The sequence below is a fragment of the Rutidosis leptorrhynchoides genome, chromosome 1 (genome assembly GCF_046630445.1).
Source record: "Rutidosis leptorrhynchoides isolate AG116_Rl617_1_P2 chromosome 1, CSIRO_AGI_Rlap_v1, whole genome shotgun sequence".
Taxonomy (NCBI): Eukaryota; Viridiplantae; Streptophyta; class Magnoliopsida; order Asterales; family Asteraceae; genus Rutidosis; species Rutidosis leptorrhynchoides.
Genome location: NC_092333.1, coordinates 592,542,074 through 592,565,642, shown reverse-complemented (window position 1 = coordinate 592,565,642; position 23,569 = coordinate 592,542,074). Strand labels below are relative to the sequence as shown.

Here is a 23,569-nt window from a genome sequence, read left to right as displayed (position 1 = left end):
GCGGCACACACATAGGGGCCTGACTCAATCTCTGGAAAAAAATCCACTCGACAAAAAAAAAAAATTAACTATACGATCATGGCCATGATTGCTCAATGATCGGGTGGAGAATATATAGAAATTAAATTGTAATCAACCACTTATAAAGAAAGTCGACTTCCTCAAAAAATAAATTACAGCCGTCAGCCACCTAATTACTAGGTAATATACTCGATGATGGACAAGAAGAATAAGAACTACTCTGTAACAACTAAATTTTGGAAGCAATAAAGTGATTGTGTGTCAGAGAGGTAATTGAGAGTCAATGGAAAACAAACATGTTGCACTTGGTGGCAGTTGATTAAAGTATTGATTTTTGGGAGGTTTGAATGTTCGGAAAGAGAAAAAAAAAATAGACAAGATAATCGACAGGTTTGTGACCAATTTCGATAACCTAGAGGATAAGACGAATACATGAGAAAAAGAAAAGGGTCGATAAAAAAGGAAAGGATATTAGAAAAGAAGAAGAAACGAATTTAGAGTGGTTGACATGATCGATTAGGCTGATACCATATTAGAAAATAATTCTCCACAATGAGGATGATTTCATTGATATTTATAATACATACAAGACTTGTACAATAAGCTAGAATACAATATATAGAAACTAAATATATACAATATTTTCTCATAACTTGTTCCCTAAGCATACTTTGACCTATACATTTAACTTGGTCCATAAGTAATTCATTATTACTTAATCAAATTCACTAAATCCTTGATTTTAGCTAAACATATGTTAAGTGCAGAAGAATATGAAGTCCAGTTTAGAAGAAAAACCCAGTTTTCGAGCCCACATTTATCAAGAGATAAAATATAGCCAGCCAACGATGAACCTATAAATTCCTTGTATTATTAATAAAACTATTGTATATTTAGCCAACAAGTATATGGGATATGCCCAACTTTATTATATCTTTAACACACAATTAACACTGACAGTAACAACCGATATCACACAACAATGTGGTAATGTTCAAAACTCCCAACAACAAATCAACAGGACAGACAACAATGTTAAAACATTATTAATTTATAAAACGGCAAGCGTTTATAACCATGGGGAGTTGTAAATTGGTGTGACAACAGCTTTGGTTTGAAGATACTTCTCCAGAGCTTCTATGCCATGATCCCTTCCGAAACCGCTCATTTTGTATCCTCCAACAGGACACCCTGCATCGAATTTCAGGTAACAGTTTATCCAAATGACACCAGCCCGAATTGATCTCGACACCCTATTAGCTATGTTTAAGTCATTAGTCATAATTCCAGCTGCTAAACCATATATAGTTGTATTAGCTTTCGTAATCGCCTCTTCAATCGTCCTGCAATTTTAAACATATACACGTAAGAATCCATTGAAGCTAGATAACGTGACAATTTCTATCCTTTTTTGAACTTAGTCTTTTAAGGCTGGATTAAATTAAATAAATTACTAATAGGTCAGATAAGGACTTACTTGAACTTCATAAGGGACATAACCGGACCGAAGATTTCATCTTTTGCGATGATCATATCATCCTGGTTAACAACGATGCATATTTTATATGCAAATCAACATTTCGAACTTAATAACTAAGATGTTACAGTTAACACATACCGTGACATCTATAAATATAGTCGGCTCAATAAAGTATCCCTTTCCTTCGCGAGGGTTGCCACCGATTAACAAAGATGCGCCTTCTTTCTTTCCTCGATCGATGTATGAAAGTACTCTCTCGTACTGTTTCTTGTCCACCTACGAAAGTAGAAAGTAAAATGTTACTTACAATCGTAACATATCCTCTTAATCGACAAGGTTAACGTTACTTGAATATTACTTGTGGCCCTTGAGTAGTAGAAGGATCAAATGGATCACCAACGACCAATGTTTTTGCCTTTTCGACAATTTTCTTCACAAACTCATCATAAATCCCTTCTTGAACATATACCCGTGAACTACTCACACATATTTCTCCCTGTACATAAAACAATGAGTTTTAGAACATAGGTACATATTTTTGTCCACAAAGGTATGTCAATGAGTTAAATAAAACTTGTAAAATACTTTGTTAGCAAGACACCCGAAAAGAGCAAGACTTGCGGCTTGTTCAACATTTGCGTCGTCAAAGATTACAAGAGGGGATTTGCCCCCAAGTTCAAGAGTAACCGATTTCAAATTACTTGTAGCTGCAGCTTGCATTATTAGTCTTCCAACTTCAGTTGACCCAGTGAAACTAACGGCGTCTATAACCATGTGTGACGCTACAGCAGCACCTGCTATATGTCCGAATCCTGTCACAATATTGATGACCCCGTTTGGGATCCCCGCCTATTAAGAAAACAAATCAATGTTATTCATTAGATTCAAGTCATTAAACACGAGCCTAAACGGTTCGCTTAATCATCCAAGATAGTCTACTGGTCGTGCTGTTAATTTTAAAGGGTCTGTTCAATAGGGAAACACCAAAAAACCCATTTTTGACCTTTTGTGCGTGAGAGCCCAAAAAGAAAAATAATTACCAATTTGCCCTCGCAAGGAGCAAGGTGCATTGCTCCCTTGCGCCTTGCGTCCTTGCTTCCACATGGGAGCAAGGAGCAAGATGCACCTTGCGTCATTGCTTCCACCTGGGAGCAAGGGAGCAAGAGGCACCTTGCGTCCTTGCTCCCAGGTGGAAGCAAGGGAGCAAGATGCACCTTGCTCCCAGGTGGAAGCAAGGGAGCAAGAGGCACCTTTCTCCTTGCTCCCAGGTGAAACCAAGGTCGCAAGGACGCAAGGACGCAAGGCGCAAGGGAGCAAGACATCTTGCTCCTTGCGAGGGCAAATTGACAATTTTTTTTTTCTTTTTGGGCTTTCTTGCACAAAAGGTTAAAAAAATGGGTTTTTTGGTGATAATCCCTATTCAATAAGCAAAAAGAGCCCATTTCTATATGAAAAGTTATATATATATATATATATATATATATATATATATATATATATATATATATATATATATATATATATATATATATATATATATATATATATATATATATATATATAGTGGTAGGATCAAGAGGGAAGTAACCAATCGGGGGGAAGCGGGGGGAAGCAAAAACTTTTTTTTTTCGTTTTTTTGAAAAAACTTTGTTCACGAACACTTTGTGATAAATGTTTTTATTTTAGCGGGAAAACGCTCGAAGAAGTAATATATAACAATTATCGTGTTTTTCGAGCGTATGTTGAGGTTTTAGCTATTGGGGTTTAGATATTAGGGTTTATAGGGTTTAGATATTAGGGTTTAGAAATTTAGGGTTTAGGGTTTACTTTAGGGTTTAGATTTAGGATTTAGATTGAGTTTTTAACACGGACGGTTTAGAGTTTAGGGTTTAGGGTTTGGTGTTTTGGGTTTATGGAATAAACCCAAAACACCAAACCCTAAACCCTAAACCCTAAACCCTAAACCCTAAACTCTAAATCGGGCTAAATTTTACTTTACAAAACATGGAAGAAAAAAAACGTTCATATTCTTCACGAACAATATTATCTTGAATGTTATTTTTGTCGATCGTTTTCCCGCCTAAATAATAACATTCATCACGAAGTGTCTCTTCTAAATGTTCATATTTTGGTGTGATCTTGATGTCGGAAAAAAAAATTCCAAAAAAACGAAAAAATAAAATAAAATTTGCTTCCACCCGCTTCCCCCCGTTTGGTTACTTCCCCATTGATCCTGCCCCTATATATATATATATATATATATATATATATATATATATATATATATATATATATATATATATATATATATATATATATATATATATATATATAAGTTAAATAATACTATAATAAGTGTACAATTTTTAAAACCTTATAAATAACTGGACCAAATAATATATTGTTGGGTTATATTTTGAGCCCCTGATTTTGAGCCATGTGCAATTTCACATCTTACACACCTCAAAATCCGACGCAGAGTGGTTGGGACCCTAATTTTCTCACGCGAGAGTTCTCAGATTCAAACCTCCCTAGAAAACATATCTTTCTATGTTCACGAAAAAAATGGTTGAAAACAGTCGCTGAAAAATCTAAATGGATCGCGTATATCTGAGTAAAAAATACAAATGGTTCACTTACACGTTTAGCCAAGTGGGCTAAGTAGAGAACTGGAAGTGGTGCTTGTTCAGCAGGCTTGACGACCATAGTGCAGCCAGCGGCTAAGGCTGGGGCACATTTAAGAATAAACATTGCGCTAGGAAAGTTCCAAGGAATTATAAGGCCAACAACACCGATGGGCTCAAGTAACGTGTAACCTTGTAATTCGCTAGATAATTTTAACGTTTTTCCATGAATTTTATCCGCTGCACCAGCATAATAGCGAAGTTCTTTGATTAGATCAGGAACTTCGACGTGTTTCTCGTAATTAAAAACTTTGCCGGTATCAATTGTTTCTAATGTTGCTAGTTCTTCAAGGTTTTCTTCTATCAGATCTGCGAATTTGTTCATTAACTTACCCCTCTCCTGAAATGTATTTGAAATCTGATGTTATATGCGAAAAGAATATGATGTCATTTAAGAAGTATAATCTGTTGTGATTATATTTGATTCAACATGTGTATCATTTAAGAAGTATAATCTGTTCCCTTTTTGGTTACTGTGTTTGGTTGCATCTTGCTAGGCGCACATAACCCTTACAGGTACGTATCTTTTGCCCTATCTATTTCGTTTTTATGAGCACATCTGGCCGGAGGTCCTTTTTGGAAGCAATCTTTTTTGCTCTAGAGTAGAGGGATGGACGACCTTATCTAGGCGCGGGTTCTATACTCGCGGGTGGAGTAGCGACTTCCTTCTAATCTAGGGTACGAGGAATGATTGTCTACACCTACCTCTCCCATACCCCACTTTTGTGGGATTGGGTATTGTTGTTGTTGTGATGTGTATCAGAAATAGTGTAAAGTTCTGGTTTCAAGCGACTGAATAATATAGTCATAATCACTGAGGGCATGTTTACTTTTGGCTTTTTGAACTTAATGGGCTGAAGAGATTAATCGGTCACCCAGCATGAGTGTTTACTTATGACTTAAATATTAATACAATCTATATACATGCATTATTCGGTCAGGCGAGAAAGTGTGTTTCCCATATGGCTGACTTTTTTTACCACTGTAACCTCCACTTTCTATATTATACGGAGTATTAATTAACAATTAAATGGTAACGTGATGTTTCTTTACTTCTTTGGCCACATGTTTTGTTGATATATTGAGTTACTTATAAACAAATCTATTTATTTATGTACGAGTAGTATATGTATATAAACATAATTTACTTCAACTCATTTATATTATATTTCAAATTTTACAATTGATTGATTGTATGCATTAAGGCTAAGATGGTCATTTTGATATTAATAAGATTCTAATTAAGTATAAAAAGTAAACAACAATTACTCTTACATAACTTACTTCATAAAACTATCTATATCCATATAGCCCCATATACCCATTTAGCAACTTAATGGGGAAAAAGTAAACAGGCCCTGAGTGAATCAGTTAAGTTTTTTTGTACTGGTTATCAACATTTTACCACAACGTATTAAGTATAGTGTAGTGCTACTTTGAATTCTAGAAAATGAGAAGAAGAAAAAATGACGTAGTATTATTTCCCTGTGATAAATCATTCGTTTATTTCCAAAATACTTCATAGATTGATGATAACAAATAATCCTATTGCCCTAAAAAACAAATATTCCTATTACTACTCCAAATTAAGTACTCCGTATCTATCCATCTATCTATTTATGTATCTAATTATTCATACACTTTTTAGGAACTCATGTTTAATATTTTATCGATTATTTATCATTTAAAGTTGAAATGATTTCAACAGACGGGTTCATAATTTATGCTTTAGTATTTTCAATATTAATATTTCCAATACATATATTATCAGTAATAAAGGGTTTTTTATTGTAACCGTATTATATATTTAATAAGTATGAATATTAACATTATCAAAACCTAATTTATACAAATAAGTGCACGAGCTCAAACAACTAGTTATTATATAGAACGAGATTTTAAAAATTTTATGTAACAATCTTATTTAACCTCTATTTTAAAAAGTGATGACATGTCAATTTATTAGATAAATCAATTTCAATTAATTATATTTTTTTAAAAAAAAAACGTATCGTAATATAAACAAATGTTAAGCGATTGATTTGTTCACATATACTCATTCAAATTCCACTTAGTTGGATCGGAATATTTAAAATTAAGATATTTCTATTATGGAACATAAATCATAAAGCGTGTGAAAATCTTAAGTCATTAAATATGTTGAACTTCTATATATATATACTTGCCAAGTTTTGCCATATATATAATACTGGGTTCTGAGTCTGTGTGTTGCACGACTACTCAAAATCCGTTTTAAATAAGTCATTTATTCAAATTTTATGAAGCTTGATCAACATTTCCAAAAAATATTTGTGGTTACGTTTAAGGGGAGACATGTCGACCCAATAACTTGAGTGTGGTTAATTTGAGCCCGTACTCTATTTTCAATAGGTCATAGCGGTTACTATTTGAAAGTTTAGATAAAATAGTAATGAGTTTGATTAGTTGACCACATCAAAAGGGTCAAAGTTTACCCATTTTGTTATTGATTCATTAAAATATTTTAAATGTGTATCTTTCAAATAATATGTTACATCATATTTTGACTATCACAAATAGCACAGAAGAATCAATAAGATTAAAATAAAATGGACAAAGAAGTGTTGGAACCAATTTCATAATTTAGAAGTTAGGGAAATACAGTCGGTCTAGCTCTTAGAATCAGTTATAGCTTCCACCAAGTTCATACATTAGAGGTTAGAGAAGGAACATAAATATATTTTATGTTGAAGGTTTATAAACCACTATTTTTCAACCTTCTCTCCAACAAACAAATTTTGTATCAATTTTTTTCTTTGACGTTATATCTCCACAAACAAATTAAGTACTCCCTCCGTTCCAATTCTTTTCATTTTAATTACAATAAACAAATTAACAGATCTTTAATTAATGGTTGTTCTTAGAAACAAAACCGCCCATGTGTCGCCGTTTTCAATGTGCTCCGACGATCGCCGAAAACTCTTATAAAAGACGCATTTATAGTATGTTAGTATGTTTCATTGACGGAATGGGACTATAAAATACATATATATTTCATATTGCGTGTAGTTGCAACAACAAAAAATTCCTCGAGTTCTATCAGATTTAAGAAATCTGTTGAAGCTAATTATGTAATGGTATAATTTTAATAATACAGAGTAATACGTTACCATTCCCTCAAAATTAGTATTAAAAATTGTTCGGTAGTTTTTCTTATGATTTTATATGAACAAATGTGTGTATAAATATACTATAATAATAGGACATGTGTGTATGAATAAATGTCTGTAGTTTTTCTGATGATCGTAGTAGTATAAAAGAGTATGGATCAAATAGGGAATTAAATTGTGTAAAATTGGGTTTAGTGAATTTTTTAAATTGAATGGGTATATATGATCATTTTAGTATTTAAATTGGGTATACATGATATTATATGATTTATTTGGGTAAATATGTAATTATAAAGGACGTTAAGGGTATATATAATAAAACTCATGAATAATTGTGATGTGAAAATTACACTTGGCTTAATATGCAATATTTAATGAGCTAATGACATGTAACCTAATTTAATCTCTCTTTTATAGAAATCTATACATTATTATAAAGCGTGTGCCAATAATCCTACGTGTCAGTCTGTTATGAATTCTGGTTAAATTTGCTTATTTGGCGATTTGTGGTTAACTTATAATTTATAGTAATTATCTTATACACTATATTTAAGAAGATTCCAAATCAATCGAAACTTATCTATACATTTATTTATTATCTATACATTGTTAATATTTACATATCGTTAATCGACGATTACAAAATACAAGAGTCCCACAAGTTTTCTCTTTCATCAATTTCCGTTTATTTAATATCCGTTTTTATTAATCCCATAATATTAAATATAAAAAATATTTTAAATATACAAGAGTCCCATAATATTTTAATTTATTATTACAAAATATTATATCTTATATTTTACGTAATTTCAATTAGATATTAAATATAGTTTTATAATAATAAATTATAATTTATTACTCTCATTTGAGACTCACACACGCTAGGTAGGAAACTCTAAGGATCGACCCGGGTTGCTTGGCAACTAATTGCGGGTTCCAGCTTGCTTGACAACTAATCGCGGAAAATCATGGAGAAAACCTCTCCCTTATCGGAATTGAACCCGAGTTGCTTGAAAACTAAACGCGACTCCCCCTATTAAGGCTTGGAAACCACTGAGGCAATGCCTCATATTATGTCTATTACTTGCAACAACTCAAGAAATATATGTATTACGAAAATTCTCTATAAATATTACTACGTATCACTTTTGAGAACTCAGCATGTTACATATATTATATTTTAGTGGTACACTTTGAATTTACTATTTTTTTAATAAATATTTGATGATAATCATGATGTTTTTGAAATTCAGTAAACGACTTTTAAATACCTTAATCATTTGATATTATTACACATTTTTTTTTTTTTTGCTCATTAAAAGTCTTTTGCTCATTAAAAGTTATCCAACGCACGAGCTCAAAACCGATATTTACATTTGTGAAAACATAAAGTTACGACTTCCGTGCAACACACATGCTCAAAGTCTGGTATTTACATTTACAAAACATAAATTTACGATTTCCGTGCAACGCACGGGCTCATAAAACTAGTATATAGATATATAGATTGGATATCCTATTATTTTAACGCGGAAAGTATCGTACTATTTCAATTGGGGGATGATTCTAACACACACTTTTTTAATCCTCACACACCAATTTAAAAAAATGGGGTATTATTAGAAGAGTAAAAGGTTAAAATAGGTGTGTGAGGATCAAAAAATGGTGTGTTAGAATCATCCCCCATTTCAATTAGTTATATTTCTAAAGACAAATATTTATAAGAGTTAATTATAATAATGATTCACGTGGTTATCAAAATTATACTGATAATCCTTTTCTTTAAATAATATCGGTAGTCCCTATGATTTTTAGAATGTACATCGATGGTTCTAAACCTAACGACATTTAATTTGTGTAATGCACGACATAATTACATAGACGGTCCCCAAAGTTTGTTTCAGATTGCAAGATTGCCTTAAAATATTTATTTTTACTTAATCAACCATTAACATGAGATTCGATGTTACTAACTCTTTTAGCGGGTTCAAGACATTTAAACTATGACCTTCAAAACAAAATAATTAAATTTGAATATCAAAAGTATGGTTTTAAAAGATGACATATATTCTCTTTTACGTTTCATAATTGTATGATAATTATATAGTCATATAAAGCTCTAAAATGATGATGTCATCATTAAGCTAATTATCCTTTATTTTCATAATGATGATATCATAATTATATATTAATGTAATTAAAAAAATAATATGAAATCTTTTATAAAAGAAAATACTAATCTCTCATAAAGTTAATTTTAATTTTCTAAAAAAATTTAAAAGTAATTTATTATTACTAATAATTATTATTATTATTAAATATATAAATACTCAACTCTGAGCAAACTTTATAATTATTATTTACTTTTAATATAATAATTATAATTATAATTATAATTATAATTATAATTATTATATTATTAATATTCAAATATGGATTCTTTTTACGAAATTAATTACGTTACATATGTATGTGAAAATACATATCTCTATATATTTGTAAAAATAAAGACAAATTTCTTAGTCAAGCGGGTCATTAAAATAAATGAATTTAGCATTTACATTCACTTAATACCTAAAATATGTCATTAAATTATTTTATTTAAACAAACTCGTAATTTCACGGATCATTTTACTAGTTCTTATATTAAATTCTTTTAAAAATTGATACCAACAAACTTCACACTTTCGCAATAAGGGATGATTCTAACACACATTTTTTTGATCCTCACACACCAATTTAAAGAAATGGAGTATTATTAGAAGAGTAAAAGGTTAAAATAGATGTGTGAGGATCAAAAAATAGTGTGTTAGAATCATCCCCCTTTAGCAATTAGTACTAAGCAGCTTTAAAAATAATAATAAAAGTACTATTACGTATTGTACTTTACAGGAAGAACTAAAAGGTCCACTCAGCATATAATATTGTAACTAACCTATGTATTTGTAACCCACTAAATAATTATATTGTTGTATTATCGATCATTAAAAAAATAAAAGTTAAGTTCTACTTAACATATATTAATCAAGCATGTTAAAATGACGTTAATTTAGATTATCTTGATAATTATCTTTTTTAATCTTATCGTTTACTCCGCATTATCTTTTGACATTGTCAAATCACATTATGGTGCTGTCATAATGAACTAGTCTATTACGGAGTATTAGAGTATGTATTTATTAGACTATTAACTACTTGTTAATTTAATTAATTTGTCAATTAATTATAAAATGAAGATTAATTAACTATTTTTTAAACAAAGTATTATTATTAATGTAAGTAACTTACAAAACCAGGCAAACGAGGCCACGAACCATGATCAAAAGCTTGTCTGGCAGCTTTCACTGCCAAATCGATGTCTTCTTTATCACCTTCTGCGATATTCGCTATTACTTCTTCTGTTCTCGGATCTATTGTCACAAATGTTTTTCCTGTTTCATTTACAAAAAAAAAAAAAAAAAAAAAAAAAAAAAACAAAAAAACAAAATTTCGAGTAAAATATCACTAATAAGATAGTATCATAGTATTACTATTAAAGACGTTAAGTTGCTATCGTTTACCAACTTAGTATACTACGGAGTAAGTTAGTAAACCGATATATTATATAATTATGGGTAGGATTTGCTTATGGCATGGACGGCTAGATTCAATCAGTAGGGTCAATTATATCTGGTTTACTTAGATCATTCCTAACGGGTACGCCCCCTAAACATGTCCTTCGGTACACCCTCGATGGCACCGTTGGTAACGGTCATGTTTTACTATTAAAAATGTGGTATCGAAATCATTCTTTTTTTTTTTTTTTTTTTTTTTTTTTGAAAAGCAAGCAATGGTATTATATACATAACAATATACAACGAGGTTCGAATCGCCACGAGGCAATATACATATGTACAAATGAACATGATACTTCAAAAGATTGAAGCATAAACACAAAAAATGATTAAAAACGAATGAAGCAACGAGAATTAGCCAATCCCGGTTCTATTGTTTGAAACATAGAAGCTAGGATTCAACATCCATTGGTGCCAATAGAGCGAGAGTTTATTCTTTCTCGAAATCATTCTTCTCGCAATATTTAGTTTTTTTCATTTGAACTTGATTATCTAATTATATATATATATATATATATATATATATATATATATATATATATATATATATATATATATATATATATATATATATATATATATATATATATATATATATATATATATATATATATTGTTACAATACATAAGACATACGAATACACATTTAATGTTAGTAGGTAGTCGGTGCAATTAATGTAGTTAGTTGGGACGGTGCAATTAATGTAGTTAGTTGGGTTGCTGAATTTATTGGGCAGTAAGGTCTTGTATCTCGGGTCTATAAATATCCTCGTTGTATCTTGTAAATTTGTATCAATTAAGAGAGATGAAATTACAGAGAGTTTAGATGTTCGTAGATGTTAAATTTCATGGTATCAGAGCGTACCTGTTATCGTTTGAGTCTATAGTCACCACTGTCATCACCATCACCACTGTCATCACCATCGATCGTCACTGTCAATAAAAATTGGCCACTTTGATGTCATTTTCTGATCTCACCACCCTCGCCAATCGATTCAGAAGTTCTCGAATAGCAAACCCTGAAATTTAATTTGAATTCCGGCCACCACAGAACCCACACGCGCCGCCTATCTCCGTCGCACTCCGTCCGTTCACCGGCGCGTGAGAGCGCGTGTATCACTGTTCACCGTCGATTGTTTAGTCCGAGTGTCTCTCTCTTGATTCCGATCACCTTTCAGGTTGCTCGCCGAAGGAGAAGGAAAAAAAAAAAAAAAAAAAAAAAAAAAAAAGGTCGGCTGTGTTTTTTTTCTTTTGGTAGAAACTCACTTTCTGGTACTCTCTCCTATTATATCCACTTAGCAAGCTTTGCTAGTGGACCTTTATTTTCCAAAGTCAAAACTTCTATTATTTATTTATATCTTTTATTTAATTTTATTTTTGAGTTAAAAAAAAAAAAAAAAAAATGAGCGATGAAAAGAAAATAGATGGTAATTTAAGCGAGACTATCCCTATTGCAGCCCGTTTGACCGACAATAAACTTAATGGGTCTAACTTCTTTGAATGGAGTAAGACAATCCGTGTATATCTTAGGAGCATGGGAAAAGCTTCTCATCTTACTTCCGAACCTCCTAAAGATGATACACGGGATCTGTGGCTACAAAATGACGCCAGACTCTTTCTTCAAATTATGAATTCCATTGAATCTTCGGTTACTTCGTTGGTAAATCATTGTGAGTATGTAAAAGAGCTTATGGAGTATCTCGATTTTCTATATTCTGAAAAGAGCAATATCTCTAGAATATTTAATGTGTGCAAATCTTTTCATCGCGGTGAACAACACGATCGATCTTTAATGGCTTATGTTATGGAATTTAAGAAAACATATGAGGAGTTTAACTCTGTGATGCCTTTGAGTGCTGATATTAAGACTATGCAGACACAACGTGAGCAAGTAGCGGTCATGAGCTTTCTAACTGGTTTACGACCAGAACATGATGCTATTAAGTCCCAGTTTTTGAACGAGTCTACAATTCCCTCTCTTCAAGAAACATTTGCTCGTGTCCTCCGTCACGAGGATGTTAAAACACCTCAAGTTTCTGAGCACAACACTGCTCTTGTCAGTCGTGGAGGATTTAGAGGAGGAGGGAGGTCTCGTGGAGGCTATCGAGGAAGTTATCGAGGAAGTTATCGAGGAAGTTCAAGAGGAGGCCATACTGATAGAACAACGGAAGAACCCACTAATTCTGGTGTGGAGTGTTTTTATTGTCATGAACTTGGACATACTAAACGATTTTGCAAGAAATTGCAAACTCAAAATATGAGGAATAATCTTTCAGCACATGCTGCATCTTCAACTGTTGCAAATGGTGAATCTGTGAAACCTACTACTTCAACCGCTGCTTTTGCCGAAACAGGTAATGACACGTGTCTCTTATCATCAGCCTCCAAATGGGTCATTGATTCTGGTGCCTCAGATCATATGACAGGTAATAACCATCTTTACTCTGACTTCAATACACACTCATCGTATGTCACAATTGCAAATGGTACCACCTCCCCTGTTCTTGGTTCCGGCACTATCAACCTCACCCCATCTATATCTTTATCATCCGTTTTGTGTCTGCCTAATTTCTCATTTAACCTACTATCCGTCAGCAAACTTACTCGTGACTTAAATTGTGTAGCCTTACTGTTTCCTGACTCTTGTATCTTTCAGGATCTCTCGACGAAACAGATTATTGGTAAAGGACGGGTATCTGATGGACTTTACATACTTGAAACTACAACAAAAATTCCCCGATCATTAGTTTGCTCAAAGTCATCCTCTCCTCTTATGATGCATTGTCGGTTAGGTCATCCTTCTTTACAGAATCTGAAGAAACTATGTTCTAAGTTTTCCGGTTTATCCTCTTTATATTGTGAGTCTTGTCAGTTCGCTAAGCATCAACGAGTCCACTTAAGTCCTAGAGTCAATAAGCGGGCTGCGTCCCCATTTGAATTAGTACATTCTGATGTTTGGGGTCCGTGTTCTGTGACATCAAAATCTGGTTTTAAATATTTTGTTACTTTTATTGATGACTACTCTCGTGTTACATGGCTTTATTTAATGAAAAGTCGCTCGGAAGTGTTTAATCATTTTTGTTCCTTTGTTGCTGAAGTAAAAACACAATTTCATACTTCTGCTCTAACTCTGAGAAGTGATAACGCAAAAGAATTTCTCTCAGAGTCTTTTAAATCATATATGCTACAAGAAGGTATCCTGCATGAGTCATCATGTGTTGATACACCAGCACAAAATGGGGTTGCGGAACGAAAAAATAGACACCTTCTTGAGGTGGCCCGAGCACTATTATTTCAAATGAATGTTCCAAAACCTTTTTGGGCTGATGCCGTATCAACTGCGTGCTTTCTTATAAATCGCATGCCGTCTGAAGTTCTTAATGGTGATATTCCATATAGTATTTTATTTCCTACAAAATCCTTGTTTCCAATCGAGCCTAAGATATTTGGTAGCACTTGTTTTGTTCGAGACACCTAACCTCACCTAACCAAATTAGATCCTAAATCTATTAAGTGTGTCTTTCTAGGATACTCTCGTCTTCAGAAAGGGTATAGATGCTTTTCACCAACTCTCCAACGCTATGTTGTATCCAGAGACGTCACATTTCAAGAAGAATTACCGTTCTTTCCTACAACCATTTCTCGCAATCATGAGGAGAGTGATGACTTATTGAGATATAGCATGGAAGTTCCCACACCAGATCCCACACCAGATCCCACACCAGATCATACACCAGATCCCACACCAGAGCCCACACCATCAGAACAAACTGACCATTTTCAATATATATACAGTCGACGACCCCGTCCTACATCAGTGCCCGCTCCTGAGCCACAGTCATCGTCGGTAGATCCTCCCGGTGAGTCACCGAGTAATGTTTCTAGTGATATTCATGATACCCAATCTTTCGATTCTGATTCTGATATACCGATTGCTCTTCGAAAAGGTAAACGTAAGTGTACTTATCCTATTGCTTCCTTTGTCTCTTATGATAAATTGTCCGTCTCTTCTCGTGCTTTTGTTGCCACTTTAGACTCTGTCTCCATTCCGAAAACTGTTGGTGAAGCTTTGGCTCATTCTGGATGGCGTGCTGCTATGATTGAGGAAATGAATGCACTCGATCATAATGGCACCTGGGCATTAGTTAACTTACCTGTTTCTAAAAAGGCAATTGGTTGTAAGTGGGTCTTCACGGTAAAGGTTAATCCTGATGGTTCTTTGGCACGGTTGAAAGCTCGTTTAGTTGCTAAGGGATATGCTCAAACATATGGGGTGGATTATTCTGAGACCTTTTCTCCTGTTGCTAAACTCACATCTATCAGATTATTCGTTTCTTTAGCTGCTACATATCAATGGACACTTCACCAACTTGATGTGAAAAATGCTTTTTTACATGGAAATTTGCAAGAAGAAGTCTATATGGAGCAACCACCTGGGTTTGTTGCTCAGGGGGAGTCTGGTAAAGTATGCAAATTATGAAAAGCAATTTACGGTTTGAAGCAATCTCCTCGTGCCTGGTTCGGAAAATTCAATGCGGTAGTTAGAAACTTTGGCCTAAGAAGAAGTGCATATGATCACTCCGTATTCTTCGCTTCATCAAACTCTGGGTGCATCTTGCTTGTTGTTTATGTGGATGACATTGTAATTACTGGGAGTGATAAAGAAGGAATTCACAAGTTAAAAACATTCTTAAGTACTCAATTTCAAACGAAGGACCTTGGTCCTTTGAAATATTTTCTCGGTATTGAAGTCTCTCGAAATAAAAGAGGTATTTTCTTATCTCAGAGAAAGTATTGCCTTGATGTGCTCAGTGATTCTGGGATGATTAATGCAAAAACTTGTGAAACACCAATGATACCTAGTGTAAAGTTAAAAACTGACGAAGGAGAACTTCTTATGAACCCAGAAAAATATAGAAGGATTGTTGGCAAGCTAAATTATCTTACACTCCCCCGTCCTGATATTGCTTTCCCGGTGAGTGTTGTTAGTCAGTTCTTGTCATCTCCGAGAACCTCACATTGGGATGCTGTCACTCATATCTTAAAGTACTTAAAAGGTACACCTGGTCGTGGTCTTTTATACCAGAATCATGGTCATCACACTATTGAGGGATTTTCTGATGCTGATTATAATGGTGATCCTGCAACTAAACGCTCTACAACTGGTTATTGTGTCTTTGTTGGAGGAAATCTTGTATCTTGGAAAAGTAAGAAACAAAATGTGGTATCTCGTTCAAGTGCGGAATCTGAGTATCGAGCCATGGCCCAGACAACTTGTGAACTTATTTGGGTTCGTAACCTTCTTAGCGAGATTGATTTTGCTCAGTCCGAACCAATGAATCTGTGGTGTGATAACAAAGCAGCTATTCATATTGCAAGCAACCCCGTTTTCCATGAAAGGACCAAACATATTGAAGTTGACTGTCATTTTACTCGAGAAAAGTTAGAAGAAGGAATTATTCAAACACCTCATATCAAAAGTAATGAACAGTTGGCTGACTTATTCACCAAAGCATTACCTAGAAATTGTATCCGTCAGTTTTGTGACAAGCTGGGCATGATCAATATCTATGCTCCAGCTTGAGGGGGAGTGTTACAATACATAAGACATACGAATACACATTTAATGTTAGTAGGTAGTCGGTGCAATTAATGTAGTTAGTTGGGACGGTGCAATTAATGTAGTTAGTTGGGTTGCTGCATTTATTGGGCAGTAAGGTCTTGTATCTCGGGTCTATAAATATCCTCGTTGTATCTTGTAAATTTGTATCAATTAAGAGAGATGAAATTACAGAGAGTTTAGATGTTCGTAGATGTTAAATTTCATATATATATATATATATATATATATATATATATATATATATATATATATATATATAGGGGCACGATTCATGGATAAGCTTAAAAGGAGTACAAACCGGATAAGCAAAATAAATTTTTTTTTTTTTTTAATTTTTTTTTACATTCATAAATCTGCATTAAAATGCACCTCTAATCAATTTTTTTCATAAAAAAAAAGTTCAAAATCTTTCAAAAATCAATGATGAATGGTAAAATTAACCATTCATCGGGTTAATTTATCATTCATCTTGTTTACGATTAATGATAAAATTAATCAATGCTAAAAAAACCCAGATGAATTGTTAAATTAGCCATTCATCTATTTTTTTTATCATTCATCATAAATAGATGAATGGTTAAATTAACCATTCATCTACTTTTTTTTAGCATTGATTAATTTTATCATTTATCGCGAACAAAAATGAATGATAAATTAACCAGATGAATGGTTAATTTTACCATTCATCATCAATTTTTACCATTCATCATCGATGTTTACCATTCATCATCGATTTTCGAATGATTTTGTTCAAAAACTTTTTAAAATTTTTTTCGTTTTCTTCTATTTGCATATTAAAGGATCGTTTTTTTTATAAAAAAAAAATTGAAATTTTACTTATCCAGTTTGTGTCCCATTTAGTGATTATCCATGGATTGGTCCTATATATATATATATATATATATATATATATATATATATTAACTTATCAAACTATTGATAATGATGTAAACCTACATTTACGTATACGTTTCTTGTTGATAATCAAATAAACGGATACAAGACAAATATATGAACCTATTAATTAAAATCATTACAGTATACTATACATTGTTTTTGATTTCTTTTAGTGGATCGAGTTGTTGGTAATTAGGTTAAGTCAATTTAGCGGAGCTACAAAACTTCGATTAATTTTAACTAAAGAACTGAATTGTTATTTCAGCTTTACGTTAGCATTTTCTAAACAAGTTTAACGCTATTATCCGATCACTGAAGATCTAAACTTTATAGAGTCATACTTACCAGTAATACTTTTATTATATATTATTATTATTATATATACAAAACATAAACAAATTCTTTAAAAAAAAAAATTAGATCCACTCTTGTCTTCGAACGTTCTCGCAAACTTTAAGCAACAGAGGATGCTCGAAGCAAAGGCGAATGTACTTTGTTGGCTATGGGGTTGCTGGACCCCCACTATTTTTTAATTTTATGTATAAATTGTTACCAAATTTGTAAGACATCATTAAATTAAAAGATATGATCTCATATGTTTTTAAAATTAATGATTTTTTTTAAGTAAACAATCGTAATTTGAAAAAAGATTTATATAAAGTACGACTTTAATTGTATAGGACCCCTGTATGCTTTGATTCTAGAATCGCGCCATTGGTCCAAAGACGCCACCATTTATAATAACAAGTGGAAGACGATACTAACGACGGTACCAATGATATTGGTGGATGTAAAATTAATATCGATGATATTAACTAGTTACATTCAAGTGCTAGCTTATCGATATACTTTTAAAATTTTCTAATATTATTTCATAATTATTTGAAAGTATTCACTTAAACAAGCATGAATATCCATTAAGTTAACAGGAAACAAGCATATATAGTTTAAGAAAATAGGGTAGAGACTAGACAGATAAGAGAAGAAGAATTGAACCTGAAATGGAATCCACAAAATCTCCATTGATGAAGAGCTTTGTAAACCTGATGTCACCAATCTTGTTTTTAATCTCCGAGTATCCCAGTTCACCCGCCATAGATGCAGTCTCCCTCTCTTTTATCTGGCTAGTGCCTGTTTTGTTCTTGTAGTACTTGTACACACCATCACCACTATATATATTATATACGTGTGTGTAAAACAATTTTAGTGCTTGTCTACGTATTATTTATGTATAGTAAAAGGGTGTATAGCCAAATACTCCGTATGATAGAACTGTTAAATTGATTTTATTTTATTATTATTTTTTATATAAAATAATGCATACTAATACAAAAATGAAAACGTTTTTTTTTTTTTTTTTTTTTTTTTTTTTTTTAAATACAAAAAATTGAAAAGCTTTATACACTAGTATATCTTCACATTGCTAATTGAACGGATGCTAACTAAGATAATTGTTCAATTATGTTAATTATGATACTCCGTTCTAATTCTATTGTTCATAGACAAACGACACACAATTTAATAAAAAGTGATTGATGTATTTTTTTTTGTTAGCATTCCAGTCTTACCCTTCACTTTTTATCCACCATTTTATCACATTAATATTTTTTCCATTTATGAAAATGGATAATTAATTTGAAAAATCTCAAAATAGAAGAATGAACGATAGATTTGAAACGAAGGAAGTAGAATGGTTCAATTACGATACGATTGTTCAATTATGTTAATTGTTAGGAAATTAATTTAATCACAAATTTAAATTGTTTATCAACCACATTCCGTGTGAAATCGATTATGCTAAGGAGAAATCAAGAGCACGGTGTTGCGGAAATCGCATGCAATAAAAATGAAATTGAGAAGAAAAGAAACAGTTTAGAAAAATCAATTTACATTTATTTATTTACATTTACATTTACATTTACATTTATTTACATTTACATTTATTTACATTTATTTATTTACATTTACATTTACATTTACATTTACATTTACATTTACATTTACATTTACATTTATTTACATTTACATTTACATTTACATTTACATTTACATTTACATTTACATACTAAACCACATTCCAAGTTTGATCGTTTCAACATCTTGAAAACGACATCACACAATAAAGTTTCAAAACAACCCCCAAACTAATGTTAAATGTGCAAACTTATTAGGTATACAAAGTGTAAAATCCTTATTTTATTAAACAAACTTAAACAAATTCCACCCCAATTTTCAACAGGACTTATCTTCCCTCTCACCGCGAGTTAAATTTTCCCGACTTCACTGTTCACCTCGAAATAATTTTGCGAACACAACTCAACTACCTATGCGCTAAACGGACCGTTTTAAAAAAACGTTAAATATTTCGGGATATTTTTCATACATATACGTACACGTAAAACAACCTAAACTAACCACATCATATTGATAGTTCTTTTTCCTTTAAATGTGATTTTCCCGGCGTTAAAAACGAGAAGTCCATTAGGTATACTAGGTACTAACCACGTATTTTCAAACATATCCGTACCAACGCGTTATTAATTCTGTAAATACATAACGCTACGTTAAATATAAATACGCAATCTGAAAGGCCCCGCCGCATCGCGCGGGCATGTATTTTACTAGTTATATATTGTATGATATTATGCTCACCAAAAAATATCGATAAAAGCAATAATTTTTAGTAAAATATTAATATTATTCATGAAGTCATGCTTACCTCATGTAAAATTGTTTTTTAACCCAATAACATGTCTTACATAGTTACATATAATCACCGAAGTTTAGCTTGAGTGGTATAAGAGTGGGATTCAACTGGGGTGTTGTCAACCTAAGTTCAATTCTTATTCCAAGGAGGGAGTTTCCAATCTTTGATGGTACTGCAAACATCAATGCAATTTGAGAAGGTCTCTGAGGGAGTTTTCTCAACATTCGATGGTACTGCCAACATCGTCGCGAATTAGGTTTTCTCCTAACGTGCGTGTGAGTGAAAAATGAGAGAATTCGATGTTGATATCGCCGTTAAAAAAAACGTCTTACATATAAACCCATGAGTTCCTTTGTACTCTAAAATCAATTGGTGATAGAGAGGTTCTCACATGCTTATATGCATAGATTAGTTTCTTTCAATTTATGATGTGGGACTCTGGTGGTGTATTGATTAATCGATTATCTTCAACAATCAGCTCTTTAATCGGGTTATCCATGATGCTCATTCATATAATGCGACTTTCCCTTGAACACGTTCATTATCATCTCTGATTTCTCCCGGATCCAGTGGGTACACTAACATGTGATGAACTTACAGAAATACAAGTAATGCAGATCTCGTGATCTGCTTCAGCAGATCCAATAATCTACTTCAGCAGATCCAATAAACTACTTGATCGACCTACATTGCATACCATCTGTCACGACCTTACTTTTTCCGTTATCTTTTTCCGTTAGTATTTAACGTCCGTTAATTGATATTTGTGCCACGTCATTTCTATGACTTATATTATTATTTTAGTAATAATATATTCCTTATTATGTGTAATATGAATATATGTATTCGTATTTAAAATTGTACGTTTTTACATATCGTGAATTTCTATCCGGCGAATCATTTCGGTTTTCAAACCAACGATTAGACTTTTGAGATTTTTGAATCCAAATTATTTTATTTATGATATTTTTATACCATATGAGTATATATAATATTTCTATATTTTATTTTCCGCGTATGCGTGTTCTTTCCAAAAATTTAATCGCGTAATAGTGTTTTCGCGAATCGGGATTCGTTCGGGCTTTCGAGCCACAAGCTATTGATCCATACATCAAAGTGAGCTAAAGGGAACCCATTTGACTCCCATATTCTTCCAGCCCATCCTCATATTCCCATGGTGTTGAAAATGTAAAAATCACATATCTTTTATTTTCTACATTTTTACACTACTTCACTTGAAAATACCTAAACCTAATTTATTTCTCCTTTCTCCCTCACCTATGGACGACTTTTCCAGCCTCCCTAGCCTCTTCCATCACCAAAAATTGGCCAACCCTTGATCATACACAATTGATCATCATTTCTCAAGGTTGATTACATATTCAGGTGCTTCATCTCACGATCATTAATCTACGTCTCCTTAATGTTTGATTTGGGTATGAACACAAACCCTATCTTTTCAATTTTCATTTATTTTACTAATTTTTATATGTATGATGATGTTATAGTACTTGTGTATTGTTGTATTGGTGATTTGATGCGTAGAAATACTCAATTTGTTATGTTTTCGGTTTGATTAATTTTGGACAGCAGCTTGTTGGTTAAAATCAGTGAACATAACATGTATTATTGATTAAATAAAGTATATAGATGAGTTCCTCTCATCAAGACAATAATTTTAGGCTTTGGATTCATGTTGTTTTGAGTTTCGAATCAAAAGTAATGTCCGATTTAGGGTTTTGATGAAATTGAAATGTAAAAACGAATATGATCAGTTGGGGTCCGACTTTGTGACCATTTTTGAAGGCTCTAAGGTGTACTAGTGGGTTAGGATTGATGATTGGATGAACATTCATGTTCGGGTCATCGAAATTCGAGCCACGGATCACCCGGAATGGCTAAAACATGATTTTGAACGGATTAAAGCTCCAAGTTGATATATGGATGATGGTGAAACGACTCGTCCATATTACTATAAATGCAGTACATTATTCATTGGTCCCATAGCGAGGTATTTGACCTCTATATGATACGTTTTAGAAAAATATTGCATTCGTTTCATAAAAAGCACACCATTATTATACATAATGCATGTTTTAAACAAGTGGGCGATTATTTAAGAAATAATCCCCATGATACATCGGTTACCAAATACTACACACATGACATAACAGTCGAATATAATACATGACAAAGGTTTTATTGAATGCAACACTTCATTTAAACAAAAGCATGAGACTCCATGCACAGCTTGCTCAGATAATGCAACAGCGGAAGGCTTTCTTAAGGACCTGAGAATAAACATGCTTAAACAGTCAACACAAAGGTTGGTGAGATATATAGGTTTAGCATCGATATAAATATAGACCATAAGATTTCATAGTTATAAATATATGTACACTCGCAAGTGTATAAAAGTATTCTATAAGTTGTTGAGCGCTTCGGTAACCATACTTAACCATTAATGTAGCATATTCCCTTTATTATGAAATCTCCCTACACTGTACCAAGTGTAGTAAAAATGAAGTACTATGCAACCGTTTACGATACTAGAGCGACTAGCCCGGTTGGGGTTGTCAAACCCGATAGATCTATCAATAGGATTCGCGCTTACATGTTCTTACAACATGTAAATATTAGTTACCAAGCTATTAGGGAAGATATGCAAGGTGGTACAACTCAACGTAGAATATATTTTAAGTACTTGTGTCCATGGCATAAAACATAAAATTCATGTATTCTCATCCCAAAATAGTTTTAGAGTTTAAAAATGGGACTATATACTCACGGTAGTAAAAGTATATTAATAATATGTTTTCAACTTATTAAAAATATGGCCGTCGTCCTTGGATTCACGAACCTATAACAATAATAATGATTCAGATAATAATACGACATGTGAATAAAATAAAACAAGTTCATAGAATACTTATATATTAATTTTTAACATTTTTATGTTAGTAGTCCTTTGTTAGTAGTCCAAAATAGTCCGAAAGGTCCAACAATCTAATAATCGGTATATATATAATCTTAGAATTACCCCATGACGTATTGTATATGTATTGTCTTTGTATCAACCCAGAGATGTATTGTACACGTATTATCTTAGAATTTATCAAAACGTATTGTATACTTATTGTCTTAGGATTTATCAAAACGTATTGTATACTTATTATCATGGAATGTACCAAGATTATTATATATATACAATCTCAGAATTAACTAAGTTTATAATATTTTGTTATACTAATGATAACATGTCCAAATATATATAGGATATAGGAAAAGTTAGCAAGGATATGGTTAATATAGTTTTTACAATATAAATTTCGTCCATACAACGTTAATTTTAGCAGATTTTGTTTTGCTCGCCAAATATTCATTACAACTTCGT

At 32.4% G+C, this 23,569-nt stretch overlaps 1 protein-coding gene across 1 annotated transcript; it reads right to left on the bottom strand.

Annotated features, from left to right (window-relative positions):
• Nucleotides 1-1,090: 1,090 nt before the first annotated feature.
• LOC139883556 (aldehyde dehydrogenase family 2 member C4-like) lies at nt 1,091-18,587 on the bottom strand. The gene is made up of 8 exons (XM_071867723.1): nt 18,465-18,587; nt 10,623-10,765; nt 4,142-4,525; nt 2,087-2,350; nt 1,860-1,997; nt 1,640-1,777; nt 1,499-1,560; nt 1,091-1,364 (listed from the first exon to the last, which is right to left on the bottom strand). Exons 1-8 carry the CDS (start codon nt 18,562-18,564, stop codon nt 1,091-1,093), a joined length of 1,503 nt encoding a protein of 500 aa, XP_071723824.1. The 5' UTR covers nt 18,565-18,587.
• Between the last annotated feature and the right edge of the window lie 4,982 nt (nt 18,588-23,569).

Bases quoted from the DNA above. Each gene is read 5' to 3' on its own strand.
- LOC139883556 (XM_071867723.1), bottom strand. From the start codon at position 18,564: ATGGCGGGTGAACTGGGATACTCGGAGATTAAAAACAAGATTGGTGAC. The intron at 4,526-10,622 runs GTAAGTTACTTA...AATACATTTCAG, and splicing joins GGCCTCGTTTGCCTGGTTTT to GAGAGGGGTAAGTTAATGAA. The intron at 1,998-2,086 runs GTATTTTACAAG...TTTTATGTACAG, and splicing joins TCGGGTGTCTTGCTAACAAA to GGAGAAATATGTGTGAGTAG.